Source organism: Podarcis raffonei, chromosome 2, assembly GCF_027172205.1.
Source record: "Podarcis raffonei isolate rPodRaf1 chromosome 2, rPodRaf1.pri, whole genome shotgun sequence".
Lineage (NCBI taxonomy): Eukaryota > Metazoa > Chordata > Lepidosauria > Squamata > Lacertidae > Podarcis > Podarcis raffonei.
Genome location: NC_070603.1, coordinates 121945874 through 121967827, shown reverse-complemented (window position 1 = coordinate 121967827; position 21954 = coordinate 121945874). Strand labels below are relative to the sequence as shown.

Below are 21954 nucleotides of genomic sequence, written 5' to 3'. Positions count from 1 at the left end.
GACTACATGGTGGCTTGGAAACCATCTGTCAGTGACCGTGCTGTGGTGGGCTGCATTGAGGAGGAATGGTGGGAGCCACCCCTTCCCCCTGATCCTGGATCTTCCCAGGAAAAGGAGGACAACGTAGATTTGGAACAGTGGTTTGTAGAGGGGCACAGTTCAGAAGGCAGAATCTGGGAAATACTGAATGGGGAACAGCTAGAAGAAGAAGAAACACTGGGGGGGAGGGTCAACAGATTCACAGTTGCTGGACAGCATTCCTCCACTGCCCTCCCCCAAGGTGAAGAACAGCTCAGACAGTCTCAGAACAGAAAGCACAGAGGGTATAAACTCAGATTACAAGACATAGGAGTGACATGGATTAATTGGGAAGGAGAGGGGAGTGAGCCTTAATTGGGAGCACCGCCATTCTATCGAGACACAATCTTTGTCTCTCACTGTGACTATTAAAGAATCTAACTGGTAAGACGTTCCTTTCATTTGATCTTCTGATTTACTGCCACTGGGGAGAAAGCCGATTCCTCGAAGCCTGACACCATCACACGTTCTGTCTCTCCCAGGTACTCTGCCTGGGCACTTACTCACCTGGATATAGACACAGCGATCTCCTGTCGCCTCAACATTGTAGTCTCCTGGCACTTGGGGCAGAGATCGGCACTGAAGAAGCAGGCGGTTGGTGTTGTCCACATGGAAAGTTCCCATGGCATTCGCTCCAGAGTGCACAGACAAGTCTGTGCCTGTGCTACTTCTGGAGTAGGTTAAAGCCCCATACAGAGAGAGGGCCTGGAGCGCCACCACAGTGTCCTGCAACAGACACCACAGGGAGGGGAGTGTGAGCCATGTGTCTTTCTCTGGAAGAGGACAACCCTCCCTTTGAAGGGCTTCCTGGTCCAAGATATTGGCCCAGATTCAACATTCTCCAGCTGTATTTGTATAAACAGTAAAGGTAAAGGGACCCCTGACCCCGGGTGCTCATCTCGCTTTATTGGCTGAGGAAGCCAGCATACAGCTTCCGGGTCATGTGGCCAGCATGACTAAGCTCCTTCTGGCGAACCAGAGCAGCACACGGAAACGCCGTTTACCTTCCCGCCAGAGCGGTACCTATTTATTTACTTGCACTTTGACGTGCTTTCGAACTGGTAGGTTGGCAGGAGCAGGGACTGAGCAACGGGAGCTCACCCCGTCGCGGGGATTCGAACCACCGACCTTTTGATCAGCAAGTCCTAGGCTCTGTGGTTTAACTCACAGCACCACCCACGGTTAAAATCCCTTTCCTTAAAAAAAATCCAAGGACTTGCTCATCAATTTATTGACAGCTACACGCATTATGATAGCTAGGAAGTGGAAGGGGCAAGCGGAATATAAAATGGAAGAATGGTATAAAGAGGTGTGGGATATAGCTATTAATGATAAATTAACATGTGACATTAAGGTAAGACAGGGATTTATTGTGGAAATATGGAGTCTGAGTAGCTCGTATCTAGAGCCAAGGAACCTAAACTTCAGCAACACTTTCAACTTTCTCTGACCTTTATTTTTCTCTAGGCTTCTGTTTTTCTCAGGAGTTTTTCCCCTGATGGGACTCCATGTCTCTAATGAACCAAAACAGCCTGACTGTGTCCCTCCCAACATCCTCCTCTCTTGGGTCCCCGGAAAGGAGGGAGGAACTTTACCTGAGTAGAAGAGAATCCGCCAGTGGGGTTCTGTTGCTTGACGAGCCACTTGACAATGCGGGCACATTTCGCCAGGTCTTCCTGCGATGGCGCCGGCTGCTTGGTCAGGTACGCTAGAAGGACGTAGGCTGTCATCTCCACCTCTGCGGAAGGCGCACGGGGCAAGCGATGGAATGGAAGGTCAGCGTCCGCCTCTTGCTTTCCAGGCCGCTGCCAGTGAAGAGAGCCATCAGCTTCAGAAAGGGAGAGATTAATTAGCATGCGAGTCAGACGATCCTGGCACCACTACAGGCATTTTAATAAACGAGGCTTACCAGTGGCTCCAAAAGCATTTTCTCAAACAAGTACCAAACTAATATAAGCCTGAATTTTCATTCAGTTTCTCAGTTGCTCATTTAATTTCCTACTGTAAATAGATACTCTTATAAAACTGCAGGTTAATACACTAATCCTGCTAATGTTTACAATTTATCTGTAAATACTCAATAAACCATTTCCATTATTTTATTTTAAAAGTTTGTTATCTTGATTCCTTATTCTTTCGGTAAGTTTCACTATTTCTGCATATTCTGTAAGTTTTTGTATCCATTCTTCCTTTGCTGGGACTTCTGCTCCTTTCCATTTTTGAGCAAGTAGCATTCTTGAATCCTTGAATTCTTGTAGTAGCATACATGAATAAGTTTCTATACAATTTAGGTAGTTCTGTCCCTATAATTCCCCAAAGAAAAACTACTGTTTTTTTTTAAAAAAATATAAGTTATTTTGAACATCCTTCTCAATTCATTATACAGTGGTGCCTCGCAAGATGAAATCAATCCGTTCCGCGAGTCTCTTCGTCTTGCGGTTTTCTCGTCTTGCGAAGCATGGCTATTAGCGGCTTAGCGGCTATTAACGGCTATTAGCTTTAAGAAAAAGGAAACAAACTCGCAAGAACTCGCAAGACGTTTCGTCTTGCAAAGCAAGCCCATAGGGAAATTCGTCTTGCGGAACGACTCAAAAAACGGAAAACCATTTCGTCTAGCGAGTTTTTCGTCTTGCGAGGCATTCGTCTTGCGGGGCACCACTGTATATCATTTCCCAGTAAGCTTTAACCTTACTACAAGACCACCACATATGATAAAAAAAACATTCTCTATCTTTACATTTGTTTGGTTTAGATTTATACATTTTTGCCAGTTTACTTGGTGTTAGATACCAACGATATATCATTTTCATATGATTTTCTCTTAAACCATAACATGCTGTAAATTTTATATCCATATCATACCACACCCTTGGGTTTTCTGGGCAATGCGGTTTTCCTCCATATGGAGAAGCAGTTCGCAGACCGCCCCCAACCCAACTCTGCACCAATCAGGAAACCAGACAGGGGCAGAATGGGGAGAAGGCAAAGATGTCGCATCTCACCTTCTGCCACAGCTTCCCCATCAAGCAAACGCAGCATCTCCTGCTTCTTGTCCTCTTTCCCAGCCAAGCCAAAGGCGAAAGCCAACAGGGCTTTGGTGTAAGTGTTGATCTCTTTCGCCTGCGTCGCCGTCTCCAAACAGAACAGGGCGTTGCGCACCACGGAGTGCTGGGGAGAGAAAGCAGGAGAAGCTTGCCTCAAGCCACTGCAGCCATTTCCAGAGACCTGACAGGAGGCTACTGGAGGTGGCTTGAGTGGCAGGATCAGGCCTTCTGGCAGCATATTGCTGGAAAAAGCAAAGTCTCAGCAAAACCGCTGGAAGTTTGGGTGCAACTCAGCACACTGAGATGGGTTTGTGTGGGGTAAAAGAAACGAGAAAGAGACCTCCAGATTCCCAGACTATCCCTGTAACTTCAACCTCTCTGCTGACCTCCCTACCTCTTCGATGTTTATACTGAAATGTCTTAAGTTGCATCCTGTTTACAACTTCCTCCTGCTCATCTCACTTCTTTCTTGGACCTAAAGGTGAGAGGGATCTATCTTCCCAGTTAGAAAGCATGGCTACCTTTGTCGTCTCTGCATTAGTTAGGTTAGAAAGGGAAACCTTTTCTACCCAAGGTGTGTATAATAAGCCACTTTATTAGTTTCATCATCATCATCATTTATTATTTATACCCCACCCATCTGGCTGGGTTTCCCCAGCCACTCTGTGCAGCTCCCAGCAGAATATTAAAAGCACGATAAAACATCAAGCATTAAAAACTTCCCTAAACAGTGCTGCCTTCAGATGTCTTCTAAAAGTAGATAGTTGTTTATCTCCTTGACATCTGATGGGAGGGCATTCCACAGGGCGGGCACCACTACCGAGAAGGTACCTCTTCCTGGTTCCCTCTTCCTGGTTCCCTGTTGCTTCACTTCTCGCAGGGAGGAAACTGCCAGAAGGCCCTCGGAGCTGGACCTCAGTGTCCGGGCTGAACACTCCTCTAGAAGCATCTCTCTGTGTATGACTGGAACTGGGGGAAATCTACTTTTCTGGCCAAATTCCACAAGCCATATACAGTGGTGCCTCGCAAGACGAAATTAATTCGTTCTGCAAGTTTTTTCTTCTTGCGAGTTTTTCGTCTTGTGAAGCACGGTTTCCCATAGGAATGCATTGAAAATCAATCAATGCGTTCCTATGGAAACCGCCTTCAGACCAGGTCCGGGGACAGTCTGTCCCCCGACCTCTTCTGAAGGCTGGGGGGGGGGACAAGGGCTTTTCTTCCCACCGCCAGCCTTCAGAAGGCTGTTCTGAAGGCTGGCGGTGGGAAGAAAAGCCCTTCTCCCCACCTCCCACCCCGCAAGCTCCGGGGACAGGAGGGCTTTCCTCCCGACCGCCAGCATTTTAAAAGCCCCCAGGACAGCGGAGACTTCTCCGCTGTCCCGGGGAGATTTTAAAATGCTGGTGGGCGGCAGCGAAGCCTTCGCTGCCGCCCGCCAGCATTTTAAGATCGCCCCGGGACAGCGGAGAAGTCTCCGCTGTTCCGGGAAGGCAGGCGGGGGGGAGCAAAGACTTTTGCCCCCCGCCGGCCTTCAGAAGAGGTCCAGGACCTCTTCTGAAGGCCGGCGGGGGGCAAAAGTCTTTGCTCCCCCCCGCCTGCCTTCAAAAGCCGTCGGGATAGCAGAGAAACGCGCTGCGCTTCTCCGCTATCTCGGGAAGGCAGGCGGGGGGGGAGCAAATACTTTCCCCCCCCCCGCCGGCCTTCAGAAGAGGTCCAGGACCTTTCTTCTTGCGAAGCAAGCCCATAGGGAAATTCGTCTTTGCGGAACGACTCAAAAACGGAAAACTCTTTCGTCTTGCGAGTTTTTCGTTTTGCGAGGCGTTCGTCTTGCGAGGCACCACTGTATACTGCACTCTCAGCATGCCAAGGAGCTCAAATAGGGAATTGGGCTCAGCTTCAGTAACATCCCTCTCAAAAGGGCTCTTAAGAGCATGCTGGACCAGGACAGAGCCCATATTGCCCAGCATCCTGTTTGTTTTTAAATATATATAGTTGTACTTTGGTTGTCGAACGAAATCCATTCTGGAACTCCATTTGACTCCTGAAAACATTGGGCAACCAAGGCTCGGCTTCTGATTGGCTGCAGGAGCTTCCTGCACACAACCGGAAGCCTTGGAACCCCATCGGACACAAACCGGAACACTAACAAAATGCTCAAGTCACACGGCATTCAGGATCCAAGGTATTACAATATATTGTTTTTAAAAAACCCAAATAGGTTAATAGCAACATCTACATCTATCTATTGGGACGCGGGTGGCGCTGTGGGTTAAACCACAGAGCCTAGGGCTTGCCGATCAGAAGGTCGTCGTTGCGAATCCCCGCGACGGGGTGAGCTCCTGTTGCTCGGTCCCTGCTCCTGCCAACCTAGCAGTTCGAAAGTACGTCAAGGTGCAAGTAGATAAATAGGTACCACTCCGGCGGGAAGGGAAACAGAGTTTCCGTGCGCTGCTCTGGTTCGCCAGAAGCGGCTTAGTCATGCTGACCACATGACCCGGAAGCTGTACGCCGGCTCCCTCGGCCAATAAAGCGAGATGAGCGTCGCAACCCCAGAGTCGGTCACGACTGGACCTAATGGACCCTTTACCCTTTACCTCTATCTATATTTTTTAAAAAGCAGGTAACATTTAAAAGCAGAGTCCGTCGACTAATTATTTTGGAAAAACCTTTTCTGAATTAGGCTAAATGGATTCAAGCCTTTGGCCCAATAAGAACTTGATTGGTTATTGGTTCTTTGCTAGAGTGTTTAGCTTCATGGGAAGTTATCTCAGGCTATAATACTCTCTACCCATCCTGAATGGTTGTCCCTGATGAGTTGCGGAAGGGAAAAGATGACTACTTACAGTGACAGGCAGAGGAATCTCCAGGAAGGCGATGGTGATATAGGCAGACAGAGTGACCTCATCATCAACCCCGCCCTGTAAGAAAAAAGATGGGAATTGCTCAGCCCCCATGTGGTACAGGAAAGCCCTTTGCCATCTCCAGGGAACTCCCCCCACCCCAAGATCAATCTGTTGTTGTTGTTGTTTAGTCGTTTAGTCGTGTCCGACTCTTCGTGACCCCATGGACCAGAGCACGCCAGGCACTCCTGTCTTCCCCTGCCTCCCGCAGTTTGGTCAAACTCATGCTGGTAGCTTCGAGAACACTGTCCCACCATCTCATCCTCTGTCATCCCCTTCTCCTTGTGCCCTCCATCTTTCCCAACATCAGGGTCTTTTCCTGGGAGTCTTTTCTCTTCTCATGGTCTTTTCTCTTCTCATGAGGTGGCCAAAGTACTGGAGCCTCAGCTTCAGGATCTGTCCTTCCAGTGAGCACTCAGGGTTGATTTCCTTAAGAATGGATAGGTTTGATCTTCTTGCAGTCCATGGGACTCTCAAGAGTCTCCTCCAGCACCATAATTCAAACGCATCATTTCTTCGGCGAGATCAATCTACTGCTCTCCAAATATTATTCATTATTGATTGCTGAATTTTATATCCTACCCTTCCTCCTAAAGGAGCCCAGTATGGCAAAAACATGAAAGAAAGAAAGAAAGAAAGAAAGAAAGAAAGAAAGAAAGAAAGAAAGGAAGGAAGGAAGGAAGGAAGGAAGGAAGGAAGGAAGGAAGGAAGAGAGAATTGCCAGGAACAGTGTCATTCAGCCATCAAACGCAAGAATAAACAGGGACATTTTCCAACCACTCATGAAACTCAGTAAAGAGGAAGGAAGGCATAAACCATTCTTTTTGTAAACCACTTTGAAATGTTTTTCTTTCTTTCTTACAATCCAGCATTTTGACTTCACCCCATTGTGAAGTCGCATTCTTCCATTGTCTCCCAAGACAAGACGGTTCCCAGCAACAGCAAGCAGTATATACATTTTATGAAATAAATTCCATAAACAGGGTGCCACCACTGAGAAGGCCCTGCCATGGGTCAACACCCTCTGAACACCTCCTGGTGACTGAAGACCTCAACTGCAAATCTCAGGGCCACAGGTGGTTGATACTGAGAAAGGCTTTTTAAAAGATACGCTTGTGAGAAGAAGCGGGGAAAGGAGGAAGAGCCCACTTTCCTCAGAAGGCACAGTGTCTTGCACTGGGCACTGATATTATTATTATTATTATTATTATTATTATTATTATTATTATTTGCTGTGGCAGCAGCTAAGCTGCACCAGAACTGTTGGAATGCTAAGTTGCAAGATTGTCGTTCCAGCAATATCTAGAGTAATCCCCACGCTGAAGGCTCAGGACCAAAAATGGAAGTAAAACTCAGCAAAACAGAACAAGTTTCTCCAAGTTAACCCCAAGTCCCATAGGCCAACCCAAACAAGCTGAGAAGTTTTGCCCTATGATTGTGCTGATGTTTCACCATAGAGTCTCCCTCCAACCCTCTGTACCTTCAGGGCGTTGTTGAGGAGGGTCCCGGTGCTATGGAAGCAGCCATTCTCTTTCTGCCTGGAAGCCAGAAAGGCCTGAGCGCCGCTGATGTGCTTCTCTTCCACGAAGATGATGGACTTGGTCCGGGCAAAGGATACAAGTGTAAATGCTGTCAGCCTGAAAGTGAGCCCAGAGCAGAGTCGATCAAAGCAAGCAAACAAAACCTGTTGCACAAACTGCAGTATGCTTTTTTGTTCTTAATAATAATAATAATAATAATAATAATAATAATAATAATTTATTTATACCCCGCCCATCTGGCTGGGTTTCCCCAGCCACTCTGGGCGGCTTCCAATCAAGTATTAAAATACAGTCATACCTCGGAATACAGATGCTTCAGGTTGTGTTTTTTCAGGTTATGGACCGCTGAAACCAGGAAGCACTAGAACGGGTTACTTCCGGGTTTCGGCAGGGTTTCCGGGTTTCCACAGGACGGGCGCCACCACCAAGAAGGCCCTCTGCCTGGTTCCCTGTAATTTGGCTTCTCGCAGTGAGGGAACTGCCAGAAGGCCCTCGGAGCTGGACCTCAGAGTCCAGGCTGAACGATGGGGGTGGAGACGCTCCTTCAGGTATACTGGACCGAGGCAGTTTAAGGCTTTAAAGGTCAGCACCAACACTTTGAATTGTGCTTGGAAACGTACTGGGAGCCAATTTAGATGCATACCGCTTTCAAGAAGCATAGAATTGGAAGGGACCCCAGGGTCATCTAGTCCAACCCCCTGCATTGCAGCAATCTCAGTTAAAGCATCCCTGGCAGGTAGCCATCTAACCTCTTCTTTGAAACCTCCAATGAAAGAGCGCCCACCACCTTTGGAGGGAGTCCATTCCACTGCCCAACAGCTCTTACCGCCAGAAAGTTTCACCTAGTGTTTAGTCGGTGTTTCATAGAATCATAGAATCATAGAGTTGGAAGAGACCACAAGGGCCATCGAGTCCAACCCCCTGCCAAGCAGGAAACACCATCAGAGCACTCCTGACATATGGTTGTCAAGGCTCTGCTTAAAGACCTCCAAAGAAGGAGACTCCACCACACTCCTTGGCAGCAAATTCCACTGTCGAACAGCTCTTACTGTCAGGAAGTTCTTCCTAATGTTTAGGTGGAATCTTCTTTCTTGTAGTTTGGATCCATTGCTCCGTGTCCGCTTCTCTGGAGCAGCAGAAAACAACCTTTCTCCCTCCTCTATATGACATCCTTTTATATATTTGAACATGGCTATCATATCACCCCTTAACCTCCTCTTCTCTTTCTTGGGACTTGAAGCCATTGGTTTGAGTCCTACTCTCCAGAGCACAATAAAACGAGCTTGCTCCATCTTCCATGTGACAGCCCTTGAAATATTTGAAGATGGCTATCATATCTCCTCTAAGTTTCCATTTTCCAGGCTAAACATGCCAAACTCCCTCAAGCGTTCCTCATAAGGGTTGGTTTCTGGACTGCTTTCTCCTCTTGGTCACCCTTCTCGGAAGTTCTGCCTGACCAAACTAAGCCTCCCGGTGAAGGGACAGGGAAGGTATTCCCTGTATTTTATATTTAAGTAAATTGCTTTGCTCTGATAAATTGTTTTCTAAAGTAAATTGCTCTGATAAGTTGCTTTTCTAAATTGCTCTGTTAAAATTGCATATTATCCTGCTTTGCTGAATTGGGAAGAGGCCCACTTCCTCTTTCTGCCAGCTAGTAGACAGCGAGCAGCGGCTTTGCAGAAAGGCCAGCTTCCTCTTTCTGCTGGCTAGCAGGGAAGCCCATTTCCTGTTTTTTTTCTCTCAGCTAAGTAGAAACTGCAGTACTCTCTGCACATGCTCTCTGATGCAGTAACGCAAGAGAAGAACACACGAACAAGGGAAGGAGGGGCGTTTAGCTAGCCATATGCCATATAAGGAAATAAGCTTAACCTTGCCAGCTGATTGGAGAATTTGAAGAGGTGGGAAGAGATGGGCAGACTCTCAGGTATAAAGATGCTTGTTTATTTGTATCTATGGGCCAGTCTTTTGGGAACGATCCCACTGGCCACCTCTGTGCACAGATTTCAATAAAACTTTTTTTCTCCAAAGAAGAATCTTTCCTGGTGCTTTTTGCTCTCTCTTCGGCCCTGGGGACGCAGGCAAACGATTCCCTGGCAAGGATAAGGCTTCAGCCTTCACCGGTATATATTCTGCTCTTTGGTCAGAATCGAATACACACTTCCAGAGTTAACTCAAAAAACATTACAGTGGCACCTCTAGTTGCGGACTTGATCCATTCCGGGGTGCTGTTCGCACTCCAAAAAGTCCACAACTAGAGCACCACTTCTGCACACGCGCACAGCACAATAGAGCGCTTCTGCGCATGCGCGAAGCGGGCAGATCACTTCTGCACATGCACACGAAGCGATGTGAGGAGAACCAGAGCTTATAGGGTTAATAGCTCGGAGTGTGCGTCCTGCCCACTGGGGCATGTGCCCACATACGGGGTTTTGTATGCTTTGTTATGTGAGATTTAGGTTTTGGTTTTGCTGACGACGCAGAGACAGCATGTCGCTGTGTTCTCCCGGAATGCTGATTAATTGCCGCTGTAAATAAAGCTTCTTAGATTAGGAAGAAGCCGAGTACAGAGTCTTTTCTGCATGCTTGAGATATCTCCACACAGAACACACACCGCTGTGCGCAATCTCTGCTAAATGCCGGGACAACACTGCGTTGCAGTGGAAGTGTGCCGGACGTTGATTCTCACAGGCTAACCTGGAAGTAAACACTTCCGGGTTTGCTGTGTTCGCAACCCGAAAAGATGCAAGATGAAGCGGATGCAACACGAGGTATGATTGTACCTCTGGTAAATGAGCCACTAGAGGGCCATGAAAATTTGTGTCCAGGGCTTTTCCCCCTTTCTACTCATGTACTGAGGGGCACGGGTGGCGCTGTGGGTTAAACCACAGAGCCTAGGACTTGCTGATCAGAAGGTCAGCGGTTCGAATCCCCACGACGGGGTGAGCTCCCATTGCTCGGTCCCTGCTCCTGCCAACCTAGCAGTTCAAAAGCATGCCAAAGTGCAAGTAGATAAATAGGTACCGCTCCAGCGGGAAGGTAAACAGAGTTTCCATGCGCTGCTCTTGTTCACTGGCCACATGACCCGGAAGCTGTACGCCGGCTCCCTCAGCCGATAAAGTGAGATGAGCACCGCACCCCCAGAGTTGGCCACGACTGGACCTAATGGCCAGGGGTCCCTTTACCTTTTTACCCATGTACTACCTGAAACCCAAGGTAGCCGATGTGATTCCCCCTTACACAGCTTTCCTACCTCACTACTGCAACTTTTAAGACATCCTGCCGAATCTCACCACACACGCACACACACACACACACACCCCTGAAATTATGAGTCTGGCACTGTCAATCTCACCAGGTGTTTCCTGGCTCCCAGTTATTTTGTCCAAAGGTGCTGAAGGAGCCATCAGAGTGCTTGTAGTTCAGCTGCTGCTGGTAGCCTAAAATGGAAGGCCAAATTTTAATTTCATCTGTCGGAATACCTTTGCATCTCACCCTAACTTCAACGGAGGTGTCTCGTTGGGAAGGAAGTGGCAAGGCAACATATTGCTTAATAAAGGTCTTGCGCAGTGTTTGAAAGGTCAGGTTTCATGGTTTTCTTTTTCATTCCCCTTTACGCTTATTTGACTTCAAATGATGCCCTGAATTCACAGCCCCCGTGATGAATCTGGCCCCTAGAAATGAAACAACTAATGCTGTAGTTGAAAACGGACGGGTGCTGCTGTTAGTTTTGGGTTTTTTCTTCTTCCAGTCTTATTATCTTCAGTACTCTACATTTTCACAACCGATTGCATTTTCTTTAAGTCACCTGCCTCGCAAGGTTATTGTGAGGGTAAAGCAGGAAAGAGGAAGTACACCACCTTGAGCTCCTTTGAGGAAAGGTGGGATATAAAAATAAATGAATAACTGTCAGGGACCGTGCTGAGGAGGGCTGTATAGATTTGGAACAGTGGTTTGCAGAGGGACATACTTCAGAAGGCAGAAGCTGGGAAGTACTGGCTGGGGAACAGCTAGGAGGAGAAGAATCGGGAGGGAGAGAGTTAACAGACTCACTGTCGCTGGAAAGTATTCATCTGCTCAGCCCAAGGTCAAGAAGAGCAGATAAGGTGGCAGCACAGAAAGCACAGTGGTTGCGGGATCAGGTTACAAGACGCGGTAGTGACATGGGTGACTAGGGAGGCAGTGGGTGGAAACCTTAATGGGGAGCACCTTCATTCCTAAGAAATGGATTTTTTGTTCTCTCGCTGTGATCAGTAAAGTTCTAACTGGTAAGAAGACTCCTTTCCCTTTGTTCTGCTTATCTGCTGCCAAAGCTGGGAGAAAGCCAGTTTCCTGCACCTGACAATAACCCTTCAAATAAATGAATGAATAACCCTTCAAAGTTAGCACTTATCTGAATTTTGGAATGCAGTGCACCAATCAATGTTTGCAGAAATGCATTATATTTTAATTCCTAGAATTACTATATAATTGTTAATTATATAATTAATTATAAAAATGCTGCCTTGAGTCCTGCCAGGGAAAGGGGAGAGAGAGAGAGAGAGAGAGAGAGAGAGAGAGAGAGAGCATAAAAATAAGCTATTATTGAAAACATCATACAAAAAATGCATTGTATTCAGGGAAATCGCTTGCAAAAAAATGCATGCAGTAGGCAAAACTGCCTATAGGTATATTATTTAGAGCAGCGGTTCTCAACCTGTGGGTCCCCAGATGTTGTTGGACTACAACTCCCATCATCCCTGAGCTCTGGCCTTGCTAGCTAGGGGTGATGGGAGTTGTAGTTCAACAACATCTGGGGAACCACAGGTTGAGAAAGGCTGATTTAGAGACATTCACGTGAAAAGGCTGACAAATTTTTAATGATGAGCAAGAGCAAGAGAGTGCAAATTGTTGCAAAATATATAGAACTGAATTTTAGATTGGGAAAATGAGAAAGTGACAGAAGCTGCCAGATACTTCATTCCCTGCCCACCCCAAAGCTCAAAAGGAAGACAACAAGAGTAGAATTTTTCCCGCAGAGCTACGAGTCTTCCTCACCAGTCACTAAATATCCGATGGCCTTGGACTTGACCTCTTCCGTCAGCTGCCCTGTGTTATTCAGGTACTGCAGGATGTAGATGTTGGGGACAAAGCGGGCCATGTTCTGTTCCCCACAGCCATAGGGCAGCTGGAGGAGCTGGTGGATGTTCTCTATGGCTGTTCCCATAATGTCTCCTGGGATGTGGTACGAGAAGGGGAGGTGAGGGAGAGAAAGAGAGGGGGGGAGAGAGAAAAAGATCAGGCCACATTTTGGAGCTTTGGTGAGCATTTGCTTGAGTGGCGGTTTAGGCATTGAGTAGGCAGTCTTGGTCAGATTGGAGGTTGTAGCCTCTGCCTGCCCCTCTGAAAAAGCAGTTATCCCATTAAAGGGATCTAGGAGAGATGCTTCTTTCTTGATGTCCAGAAGGGGACTAGGGCCACAGCACTCCCCAGGTGCAACCCAGGGGGGTAGGGTTATTCCTCGATGTAGGTCAGGAACTCCCTCACTTATGGTTCATCCCAAATTTAAGTCCTTCCAGCAGGCTGGTCAGAAGTGGGTGCCTATACCAAACCTCTTACACCTGTAGTCAATAAAATTGTGCCCCGATTTGACTGTCATGTCTCTCGTTATTCATTGAACTCAGGCAGTCCATAGGGCAGGAGGGTGCTTGGGCGTGCAAGGAGAGGAAACAGAAGATCCAGGCACCGTTTGGAATTGGGAAGAAAGCTACGTTTCCGAGCACAATTCAAAGTGTTGGTGTTGACCTTTAAAGCCCTAAACGGCCTCAGCCCAGTCTACCTGAAGGAGCGTCTCCACCCCCATCGTTCTGCCTGGACGCTGAGGTCCAGCGCCGAGGGCCTTCTGGTAGTTCCCTCGCTGTGAGAAGCCAAGTTACAGGGAACCAGGCAAAGGGCCTTCTCGGTAGTGGCACCCGCCCTGTGGAACGCCCTCCCACCAGATGTCAAAGAGATAAACAACTACCTGACATTTAGAAGGCACCCGAAGGCAACCCTGTTCAGGGAAGTTTTTAAAGTGTGACATTTTAATGTATTTTTAATCTTTGTTGGAAGCCGCCCAGAGTGGCTGGGGAAACCCAGCCAGATGGGCGGGGTACAAATAATAAATTGTTGTTGTTGTTGTTGACTAGCAAGTGGAATTGTGCAGAGAGCTCCCATCCAGGCTTCCAGCAAGCCCCTTTTCAAGACACTCCACTCCATTTGCCATCCACCACTCCCCCCCCCCATTTCTCCCACCCGCCTACCCACCCTAACAGACATTCAGGGTGCCTCCAGTCTGTCTCTTCATTGAACATGTTGATGTTGATTTGATTTCAGGGAGGTTAGGTGATCTTGGCCATTGAACGAGCATTTGTTCTGATTTGTTTTTGGGGAGGTTAGATTATGCTGCATCAAAGCAGTTGTCATCCCGTGCTTTCCAGTGATTCACTTTTATTTATCGCAAATAAGTCTGATCTTTTGGGGAACTAGGTTTGCTGCACAAGAGAAACTACCAATCACCTATAATTGCACAGCAACCTGAATTTGAAGGTAAGTGTTTGAATCCCATCATAAACTAGTATAGAGGCACCCTCAGTGTAACACAACCTTTGAGCATCCTCAGTCCTTCTTGGGCCTGTTTTTTTTGGGGGGGGGGTTACAAGAGTAACCGGAGCCCTAGCATGAGCCCCTCCAAGGTTGCCCCACTTACCCAGTGCACAGACTGAAGCCCTGGCTGAGCCCTCCACCACATTGGCCGGCAGCGCTAAAGCTATAGGTGCTGATGACTGTGACTTTTCTGCAAGCAGGAGAGAAAGAGAGAGTTTTGATCATGCTTTTGCCCATCAATCTCATGGGCAGCTTCTGAAAGACCAGGAAATGCCCCTTACAGATGCTCTAGCTCCTTCCTCTTCAATGAAGTATCCAGCTGATTGGGATAGAAGGCCGTGTGAAGTATAACTGCTTTAATTGACACAGAAATGAAAAATGGCTAAATGTATATTGCTGAAGGTTTAACATGGAGATTTTCCGTAGGGCACTATTAAAGCCAAGGAGAGCACTCTGAGCTCTTGCTGAGTAGATAATTAACTATCTAACTAACTGATTGTTGTTCTCTGGTAGCTAACATGTGAGTGTTGTAACCTTAGATCATGTGATGAAGGTATTGGGTTGCAGATCTCAGTTTTGAAGGGAGTTGCCTTTGTGTCTTTTACCTCAAGGCTTTGTGAAGTAAGGACATGTAAAAATCCCTCTCTGGCTGAGAGAAAAACAGCTCCAGGCAAAAAAATGGATGCTGTGGGAAGAGAAAGACCTCTGCTTCTAGGTCTGTTTGAATTATTGTATATTTTGTAAGATGCAGAACCTGTGCTGGACAGCACAAGACATTGTATGGATATTTGGGTTGTATTTTTGATGCTTATGTTCTGTTTCTGAAGATTTTGGAAAGTAAAAATTTTTAAAATGTTCTTATGGGCCTGGACAATGATTTCTTCCAAAAGGAGTCACAGTATTAATATCTGCAACAGGCTGTAGATCAGCTTTGGTATTGTCATCTCACCAATAGTGTGAGCTTTCTGCAGAAGGCCCTACCACCAGGCACTTACCAGCTGGACACAAGAGGCTGCTGAAGACCACGTCTTTCTCAATTCCTTCAGGCTTTGTGGAGACAGAATGGGAAAGGGGAAAGGTTAGAACGAGAGACTCTGCGGAGATAACGAAAATAGTTAATGCCTACCTTGAGAAGGAAATAAGATCTAAATTTGAAGAATAAATGAATGCATTGTGTGAGGGGGACAGGGGACAGGCCTCATCTACACCATACATCATGCACCTTTAAAGAGTCATGGCTTCAAAGGATACCAGAAACTATAGGTTGTTAGGGACTCTGCTGAGAATTGTGAGGAGTTCTACTCCCCTTGTTGTTGTTGTTGTTTAGTCGTTTAGTCGTGTCCGACTCTTTGTGACCCCCTGGACCAGAGCCCGCCAGGCACTCCTGTTTTCCACTGCCTCCCGCAGTTTGTTCAAACTCATGCTGGTAGCTTTGAGAACACTGTCCAACCCTCTCGTCCTCTGTCGTCCCCTTCTCCTTCTGCCCTCCATCTTTCCCAACATCAGGGTCTTTTCCAGGGAGTCTTCTCTTCTCATGAGGTGGCCAAAGTATTGGAGCCTCAGCTTCAGGATCTGTCCTTCCAGGGAGCACTCAGGGCTGATTTCTTGCAGAATGGATAGGTTTGATCTTCTTGCAGTCCATGGGACTCTCAAGAGTCTCCTCCAGCACCATAATTCAAAAGCATCAATTCTTCGGCGATCAGCCTTCTTTATGGTCCAACTCTCACTTCCATACATCACTACTGGGAAAACCATAGCTTAAACTATACGGACCTTTGTTGGCAAGGTGATGTCTCTGCTTTTTAAGATGCTGCTTCATGGATCACTGCCTTGCCGTGGTGAAGGGGCTTGAATAATTCAGAGAAGCTATGAGCTATGCCGTGCAGGGCACCCAAGATGGACAGGTCATAGTGGAGAGTTTTGACCAAACGTGATCCAGCTGGAGCAGGAACCGGCAAGCCACTCCAGTATCCCTGCCAAGAAAACTCCATGGACAAAGACTACTCCCCTTACAAAGCTACAATTCCCAGACTCTCCTAGGAAAAGGAATTGATTATTAAACCACAATGGGAATTGTAGCTCTGCAAGGGGAATAGGGGTCTCAGCATCCTCTCAGCCTAACCAGCTACAGCTCTTCTAATTATTTGGAGCTGTTTAAAGTGGCATCGTAGCACTTTAAATGTATGGTGTTAATGTGGCCAGGGCCCATTGAAGTTAATGGATATGACCAGACCTGTGTTCATTAACTGCAATCGGTCTTATCTAATTAGGAGTTAGTTGGGTATAATCTGTTCAATTTAAGGGTTATTTCATCTGTTATGTTTCATCTGTACAAGGATTTCTCTTTGTGCGATATAATATTCTTCCCCCCTCCTCTCCCAGTGTGCCTGCTAAATCCCCCCAGAGCAGATTTGGGGGTGGAGGAGAAGAGGGGGGAGGGAGAATCTCATTGCACTAATGACATTCCCATTGGACCTGTGCAACTCTTTAGTCGAACACTGTACTGCCTTAAGCATCAAAAGGAGGTTGCAACCATCATTGCTCAAGTCCTTGGCTGTACGATCATACAATCACAGAATTGCAGAGTTGGAAGGGACTCTGAGGCTGAGCTAGTCCTCAAAGCCAGTGTGGTGTAGTGGTTAAGAGTGGTGGACTCGTAATCTGGTGAACTGGGTTCGCTTCCCTGCTCCTCCACATGCAGCTGTTGGGTGACCTTGGGCTAGTCACACTTCTCTGAAGTCTCTCAGCCCCACTCACCTCACAGAGTGTTTGTTGTCGGGGAGGAAGGGAAAGGAGAATGTGAGCCGCTTTGAGACTCCTTCGGGGAGTGATAAAGCGGGATATCAAATCCAAACTCTCTTCTTCTAGTCCAACCCCCAGCAAGCTGGAATCTCAGCTAAAGCATCCATGGCAGATGGCCATCCATCCTCTGCTTAAAAACCTCCAGGGAAAGAGAGTCCATCATCTCCCAAGGCAGCCCACATGTGCTCTTGGAAGACATGGAGGGTAACCTCCTGAGGCAGGACTTTGCCATCTTTAAGGTGTCGTTTCCCCAGCATAAATATGTGGAAATACATGCATGCAAGCCCCCACCATCACCGAGATTAAAGCAACTCTCCTACCTCCACTAAAACAGATTTGATCACAGTGTCCTGCTGTTCTTGGATATTCGCCACCTCTATTGCATTCCCACAGGGCTGGGCCTTGGCACTGACGGTGAAGTTCACTTCCCCTAGAACGAAAATGTCCATCTTGTCATCCTGCCCATATCTCTCTCTCTCTCTCTCTCTCTCTCTCTCTCTCTCTCTCTCTCTCTCTGTAGCCTTTTCTTCTCCTCAAGCCATTTATGGAGCTATTTAGCATCAGCTGTCTTAAAATATTCCTAGGCAACTATTGAAGATTTCCTGATACCAACACTGTTTTTAACGAAAGGGCTGGACTTGCGTTTTTTAATTGTAATTATCCATATGTTTTATGAATGTTTTATATATGTAATGAGGGACGTGGGTGGCACTGTGGGTTAAACCACAGAGCCTAGGACTTGCCGATCAGAAGGTTGGCTGTTCGAATCCCTGCGACGGGGTGAGCTCCCATTGTTCGGTCCCTGCTCCTGCCAACCTAGCAGTTCGAAAGCACGTCAAAGTGCAAGTAAATAAATAGGTACCACTCCGGCGGGAAGGTAAACGGCGTTTCCGTGTGCTGCTCTGGTTCGCCAGAAGCTGCTTAGTCATGCTGGCCACATGACCTGGAAGCTGTATGCTGGCTCCCTCAGCCAATAATGCGAGATGAGCGCTGCAACCCCAGAGTCGTTCACAACTGGACCTAATGGTCAGGGGTCCTGACCCAGTGACTCTGGGCAGCTTCCAACGGAATATTAAAAACAATACAGCGTCAGTCATTAAAAACTTCCCTAAACAGGGCCGGCTTCAGTTGTCTTTTAAAAGTAAAATAGTTTATTGCCTTGACATCTTCTGGAAGGGCATTCCACAGTGCGGGCACCACCACCAAGAAGGCCCTCTGCCTGGTTCCCTGTAACCTCACTTTTCGCAGCAAGGAAACCGGCAGAAGGCCCTCGGCACTGGACCTCAGTGTTAAGAACTGTTTCAGGTTAAGAACGCACCTCTGGAATGAATTAAGTTCTTAACCCGAGGTACCACTGTACTCTGCTTTAGGCATATATCTACCTATATCCCTGATCTTCCCTGAAGGAAGATAGTCTTCCTACCACATGAGGATGGGACAGGCTTGCTCCTCTTCCTCACACCATCACCCTCATCACCACCACCCCATCACCCCGCCCACCAAATCCAAAATGTGAAGTGTTGCTGCTTACCCAGAGACTTGGGTGTCACCAACCAGGAGATGGTTTTCCTCCCATTTTCAGGCAGACAAGAAGGCGCCTCTTCCTCCACTGGGATGGCCTCAAAGTCAGGGGATGGAGCCAGAGACATAGTGACCTGTTCATGGACAGAGAGAAGTTACGGTGGGAAGGAAGCAGAATACCACAAAAAGAATTCAAAGGAGGAGCAGGAAGAGATCAAGTTGACACTCGGAAAGCCATGAGAGGTGTCAGATGACCCATAAGGTCTCAGAGTGGATGATAGCATTAGAAATGACATTAGAAAACAATTTGAAACCACTTAGAGCCATAAAAACAAGGTGGGTCCTAAAAGCTGCCCAGAAGCCTGGGCAAAGGGCTGCATCTTCGCTGTACTTCAAAAGCTGTACAATGAGGGAGGCAGACGCACCTCTGTGTTGTAGATCTTGAAGGTCATTGTGGCGATCACACAGGGTCCCTGGACGTTTAACGGTCTATTGATCCCTGTGCCACCACTGTGCTTGCTTCCCCGCTGCCACCAACCAGTTACTCTCTGGTAAAACAACTAGTCAGTTGTTAAAAGTGAACCAAAAACAAGTTTATGGTTTCTCAGATAATATTCCTGTCAGTATCTTAACTTTTGTTTCTTTACTGGCCTATACCTTCTTAATACCTTCTGACTGATTATCTCAACTGTTTGACTGACTCCTCTTAACAAATTCTCTCACTCTCTCACACCAGACTAGCCCAATATAACAGATTTGGCTGGCATGCGTATCTGTGGTATGAGAAGGTTAAAGTACATAGAGCTTTCCTAAACCATGTAGTAAGGAAAGTGGTTTATGAAGTAATGGGGAAATAAAAAAAATATATTAGAACAAAAAACACCATGGTGGTTTCCCCACTGAAGGCGATATCTCTGGGTGGAAAATAAACATGAGAAATGACTGGGCATCTTTTAAAGAACTATTAATGGAAGCAGATCATGAGTTGAAACTAAAGAGGTTTGAAGATATAAGAGGATTACTACCTGATTGGTTACAATACCATCAAATTAATGATATATTTAAGATGACAAAAAGAAAGGTTTCTTTAGTGAAACCTCTAAATTTAAAAAGGAGCTGATAGAAAATAAGAATAAATTACTTTCAAAAATGTATAAATTATTATTAGAATGAGATACGAAAGGCGAACAGGTCAAATTAGTAATGATACACTGGGTGAGGCATTTTGGATATAATATACAATTAGGGACGCGGGTGGCACTGTGGTCTAAACCACAGAGCTGGGGCTTGCTGATCAGAAGATCGGCGGTTCGAACCCCTGCAATGGGGTGAGCTCCCGTTGCTCAGTCCCTGCTCCTGCCAACCTAGCAGTTCAAAAGCACGTCAAAGTGCAAGTAGATAAATAGGTACCACTCTGGCAGGAAGGTAAACGGTGTTTCCATGCACTGCTCTGGTTCGCCAGAAGTGGCTTAGTCATGCTGGCCACATGACCCGGAAGCTGTCTACAAACACCGGCTCCCTCGGCCTATAAAGTGAGATAAGCGCACAACCCCAGAGTCGTCCACGACTGGACCTAATGGTCAGGGGTCCCCTTACCTTTACCTATACAATTAACAGCATGGGATAGGTTCTGGAATTGGGATTTAAAGTTTACAGCATGCTATTCTTTGAAACAAAGTTATATGAAAATGATGTATTGATGGTATTTAATTCCTAATAAATTAGCAAAAATACCATATTTTTCGCCCTATAGGACGCACTTTTCCCCCTCCAAAAATGAAGGGGAAATGTGTGTGCGTCCTATGGGGCGAGTGCAGGCTTTCGCTGAAGCCTGGAGAGTGAGAGGGGTCGGTGCGCACCGACCCCTCCCGCTCTCCAGGCTTCAGGAGAGCCCCACCGCCAGCCCCGCAAGCTCGGGGGACAGCGGGGAGGTGCAGCGCGCCATCCTGCTGTCTCCTGACATGGTTTGGAGGCTGGGGGCGGGGAGATGCATGCTTCTCCCTGTCACCAGCCCCGCAAGCTCGGGGGACAGCGGGGAGGCGCAGCGCGCCCAGGCTTAGCTTTGTGCAGCTCTCCGAAAGGCATGGGAGCCCTGAGGTCCAGCGCCGAGGGCCTTCTGGCGGTTCCCTCACTGCGAGAAGCCAAGTTACAGGGAAACAGACAGAGGGCCTTCTCGGTGGTGGCACCCGCCCTGTGGAACGCCCTCCCACCAGATGCCAAAGAGAACAACAACTACCAGACTTTTAGAAGACATCTGAAGGCAGCCCTCTTTAGGGAAATTTTTAATGTTCAACAGACTACTGTATTTTAGTATTTTGTTGGAAGCCGCCCAGAGTGGCTGGGGAAGCCCAGTCAGATGGGTGGGGGTATACATAAATTATTATTATTATTATTATTATTATTATTATTATTAAAAATAAATAAATGTATATTTTTTACAAAAAACCCTCCAGACTACAACAACAATTATTATTATATATTCTATGCCCACAAAATCCTAATCCTGTGCCAAGGAAAGAGGAAAGAGGGTCCCTCTCCCCCAAATTGGGAGACAAGTTTGGGCATTCCTCACCTTCATCATGTTTTTCTGGTAGGAGAAGGCAGTGGCCTTCATCATGAATGCTTCACCCCTCACCACAGAGTAGGGCAGAGTGACCTCAGTGAAGAACAACTGGAAGGCGTTGACGGTGGCGACCGGGGCAATGCCAATGCCGTGGTCTGATGACAAGCAGAAAGCTCCCACTTGCCATTCCGTGATGGTGTCCGGTATGGTCACAGGCATAATCACTTCTCCTGGAACGATGCCACCCTCCTTCTCTGAGTGACCCAAGAGGACCCCTGTACCTGAGTAATCGCCGCTGAAGGACACAGGTGAACAAAAGAGAGGGGGGAGTTAGTGTGGATCACAACAGCACCTTTGAACAAGCAGTTGGGGTGGGTGGGAGAACTCAAGTAGCCTCCCTGGAAGGGTTTACTGCTTCAAGAGACCCGGGGTGCTGTTGGGGGTACCGTGTCAGACTAATGTAGTGGGAATTATAGTACAGTCATACCTCAGGTTAAAGTAGCTTCAGGTTGAGCATTTTCAGGTTGCGTTCCGTGGCGACCCGGGAGTAATGGAATGGGTTACTTCCGGGTTTTGCCGCTCACGCATGCACAGACGCTCAAAATGACGTCACGCGCATGCGCAGAAGTGGCAAATCACGACCTGCAGACGCGGGTTGCGTTCTGCTCAGGATGCGAATGGCGTTCTGGAACGGATCCTGTTCGCATCCAGAGGTACCACTGTATATGCTTTGATGGAGAACCTGTATGAAGTGGGGGGTTTTCTGGTGGAATTCGCCGGAACACAGTTCCACCACCTTTTCTTTGGGAAGGAGGCTCTCAGACCCCGACAGAGCATCACCCCTCCTTCCCTAAGCTGGGCAAACGCTTCCCAGGCTTGGGGAAGGA

At 47.4% G+C, this 21954-nt stretch overlaps 1 protein-coding gene across 1 annotated transcript in view; it reads right to left on the bottom strand.

The window, feature by feature from the left end:
* Nucleotides 1–21954, bottom strand: part of LOC128409318 (alpha-2-macroglobulin-like) — a 64236-nt gene that overhangs the window by 13951 nt on the left and 28331 nt on the right. The window contains exons 19-30 of the mRNA XM_053379661.1: nt 21077–21362; nt 18515–18638; nt 17304–17413; nt 15177–15228; nt 14285–14371; nt 12595–12771; nt 10913–10997; nt 7500–7656; nt 5963–6037; nt 3081–3246; nt 1674–1906; nt 586–804 (exon numbers count right to left, since the gene is read on the bottom strand). Coding sequence (XP_053235636.1) covers nt 586–804; nt 1674–1906; nt 3081–3246; nt 5963–6037; nt 7500–7656; nt 10913–10997; nt 12595–12771; nt 14285–14371; nt 15177–15228; nt 17304–17413; nt 18515–18638; nt 21077–21362 — 1771 coding nt within the window. The remainder of the gene's footprint in view (nt 1–585; nt 805–1673; nt 1907–3080; nt 3247–5962; nt 6038–7499; nt 7657–10912; nt 10998–12594; nt 12772–14284; nt 14372–15176; nt 15229–17303; nt 17414–18514; nt 18639–21076; nt 21363–21954) is intronic.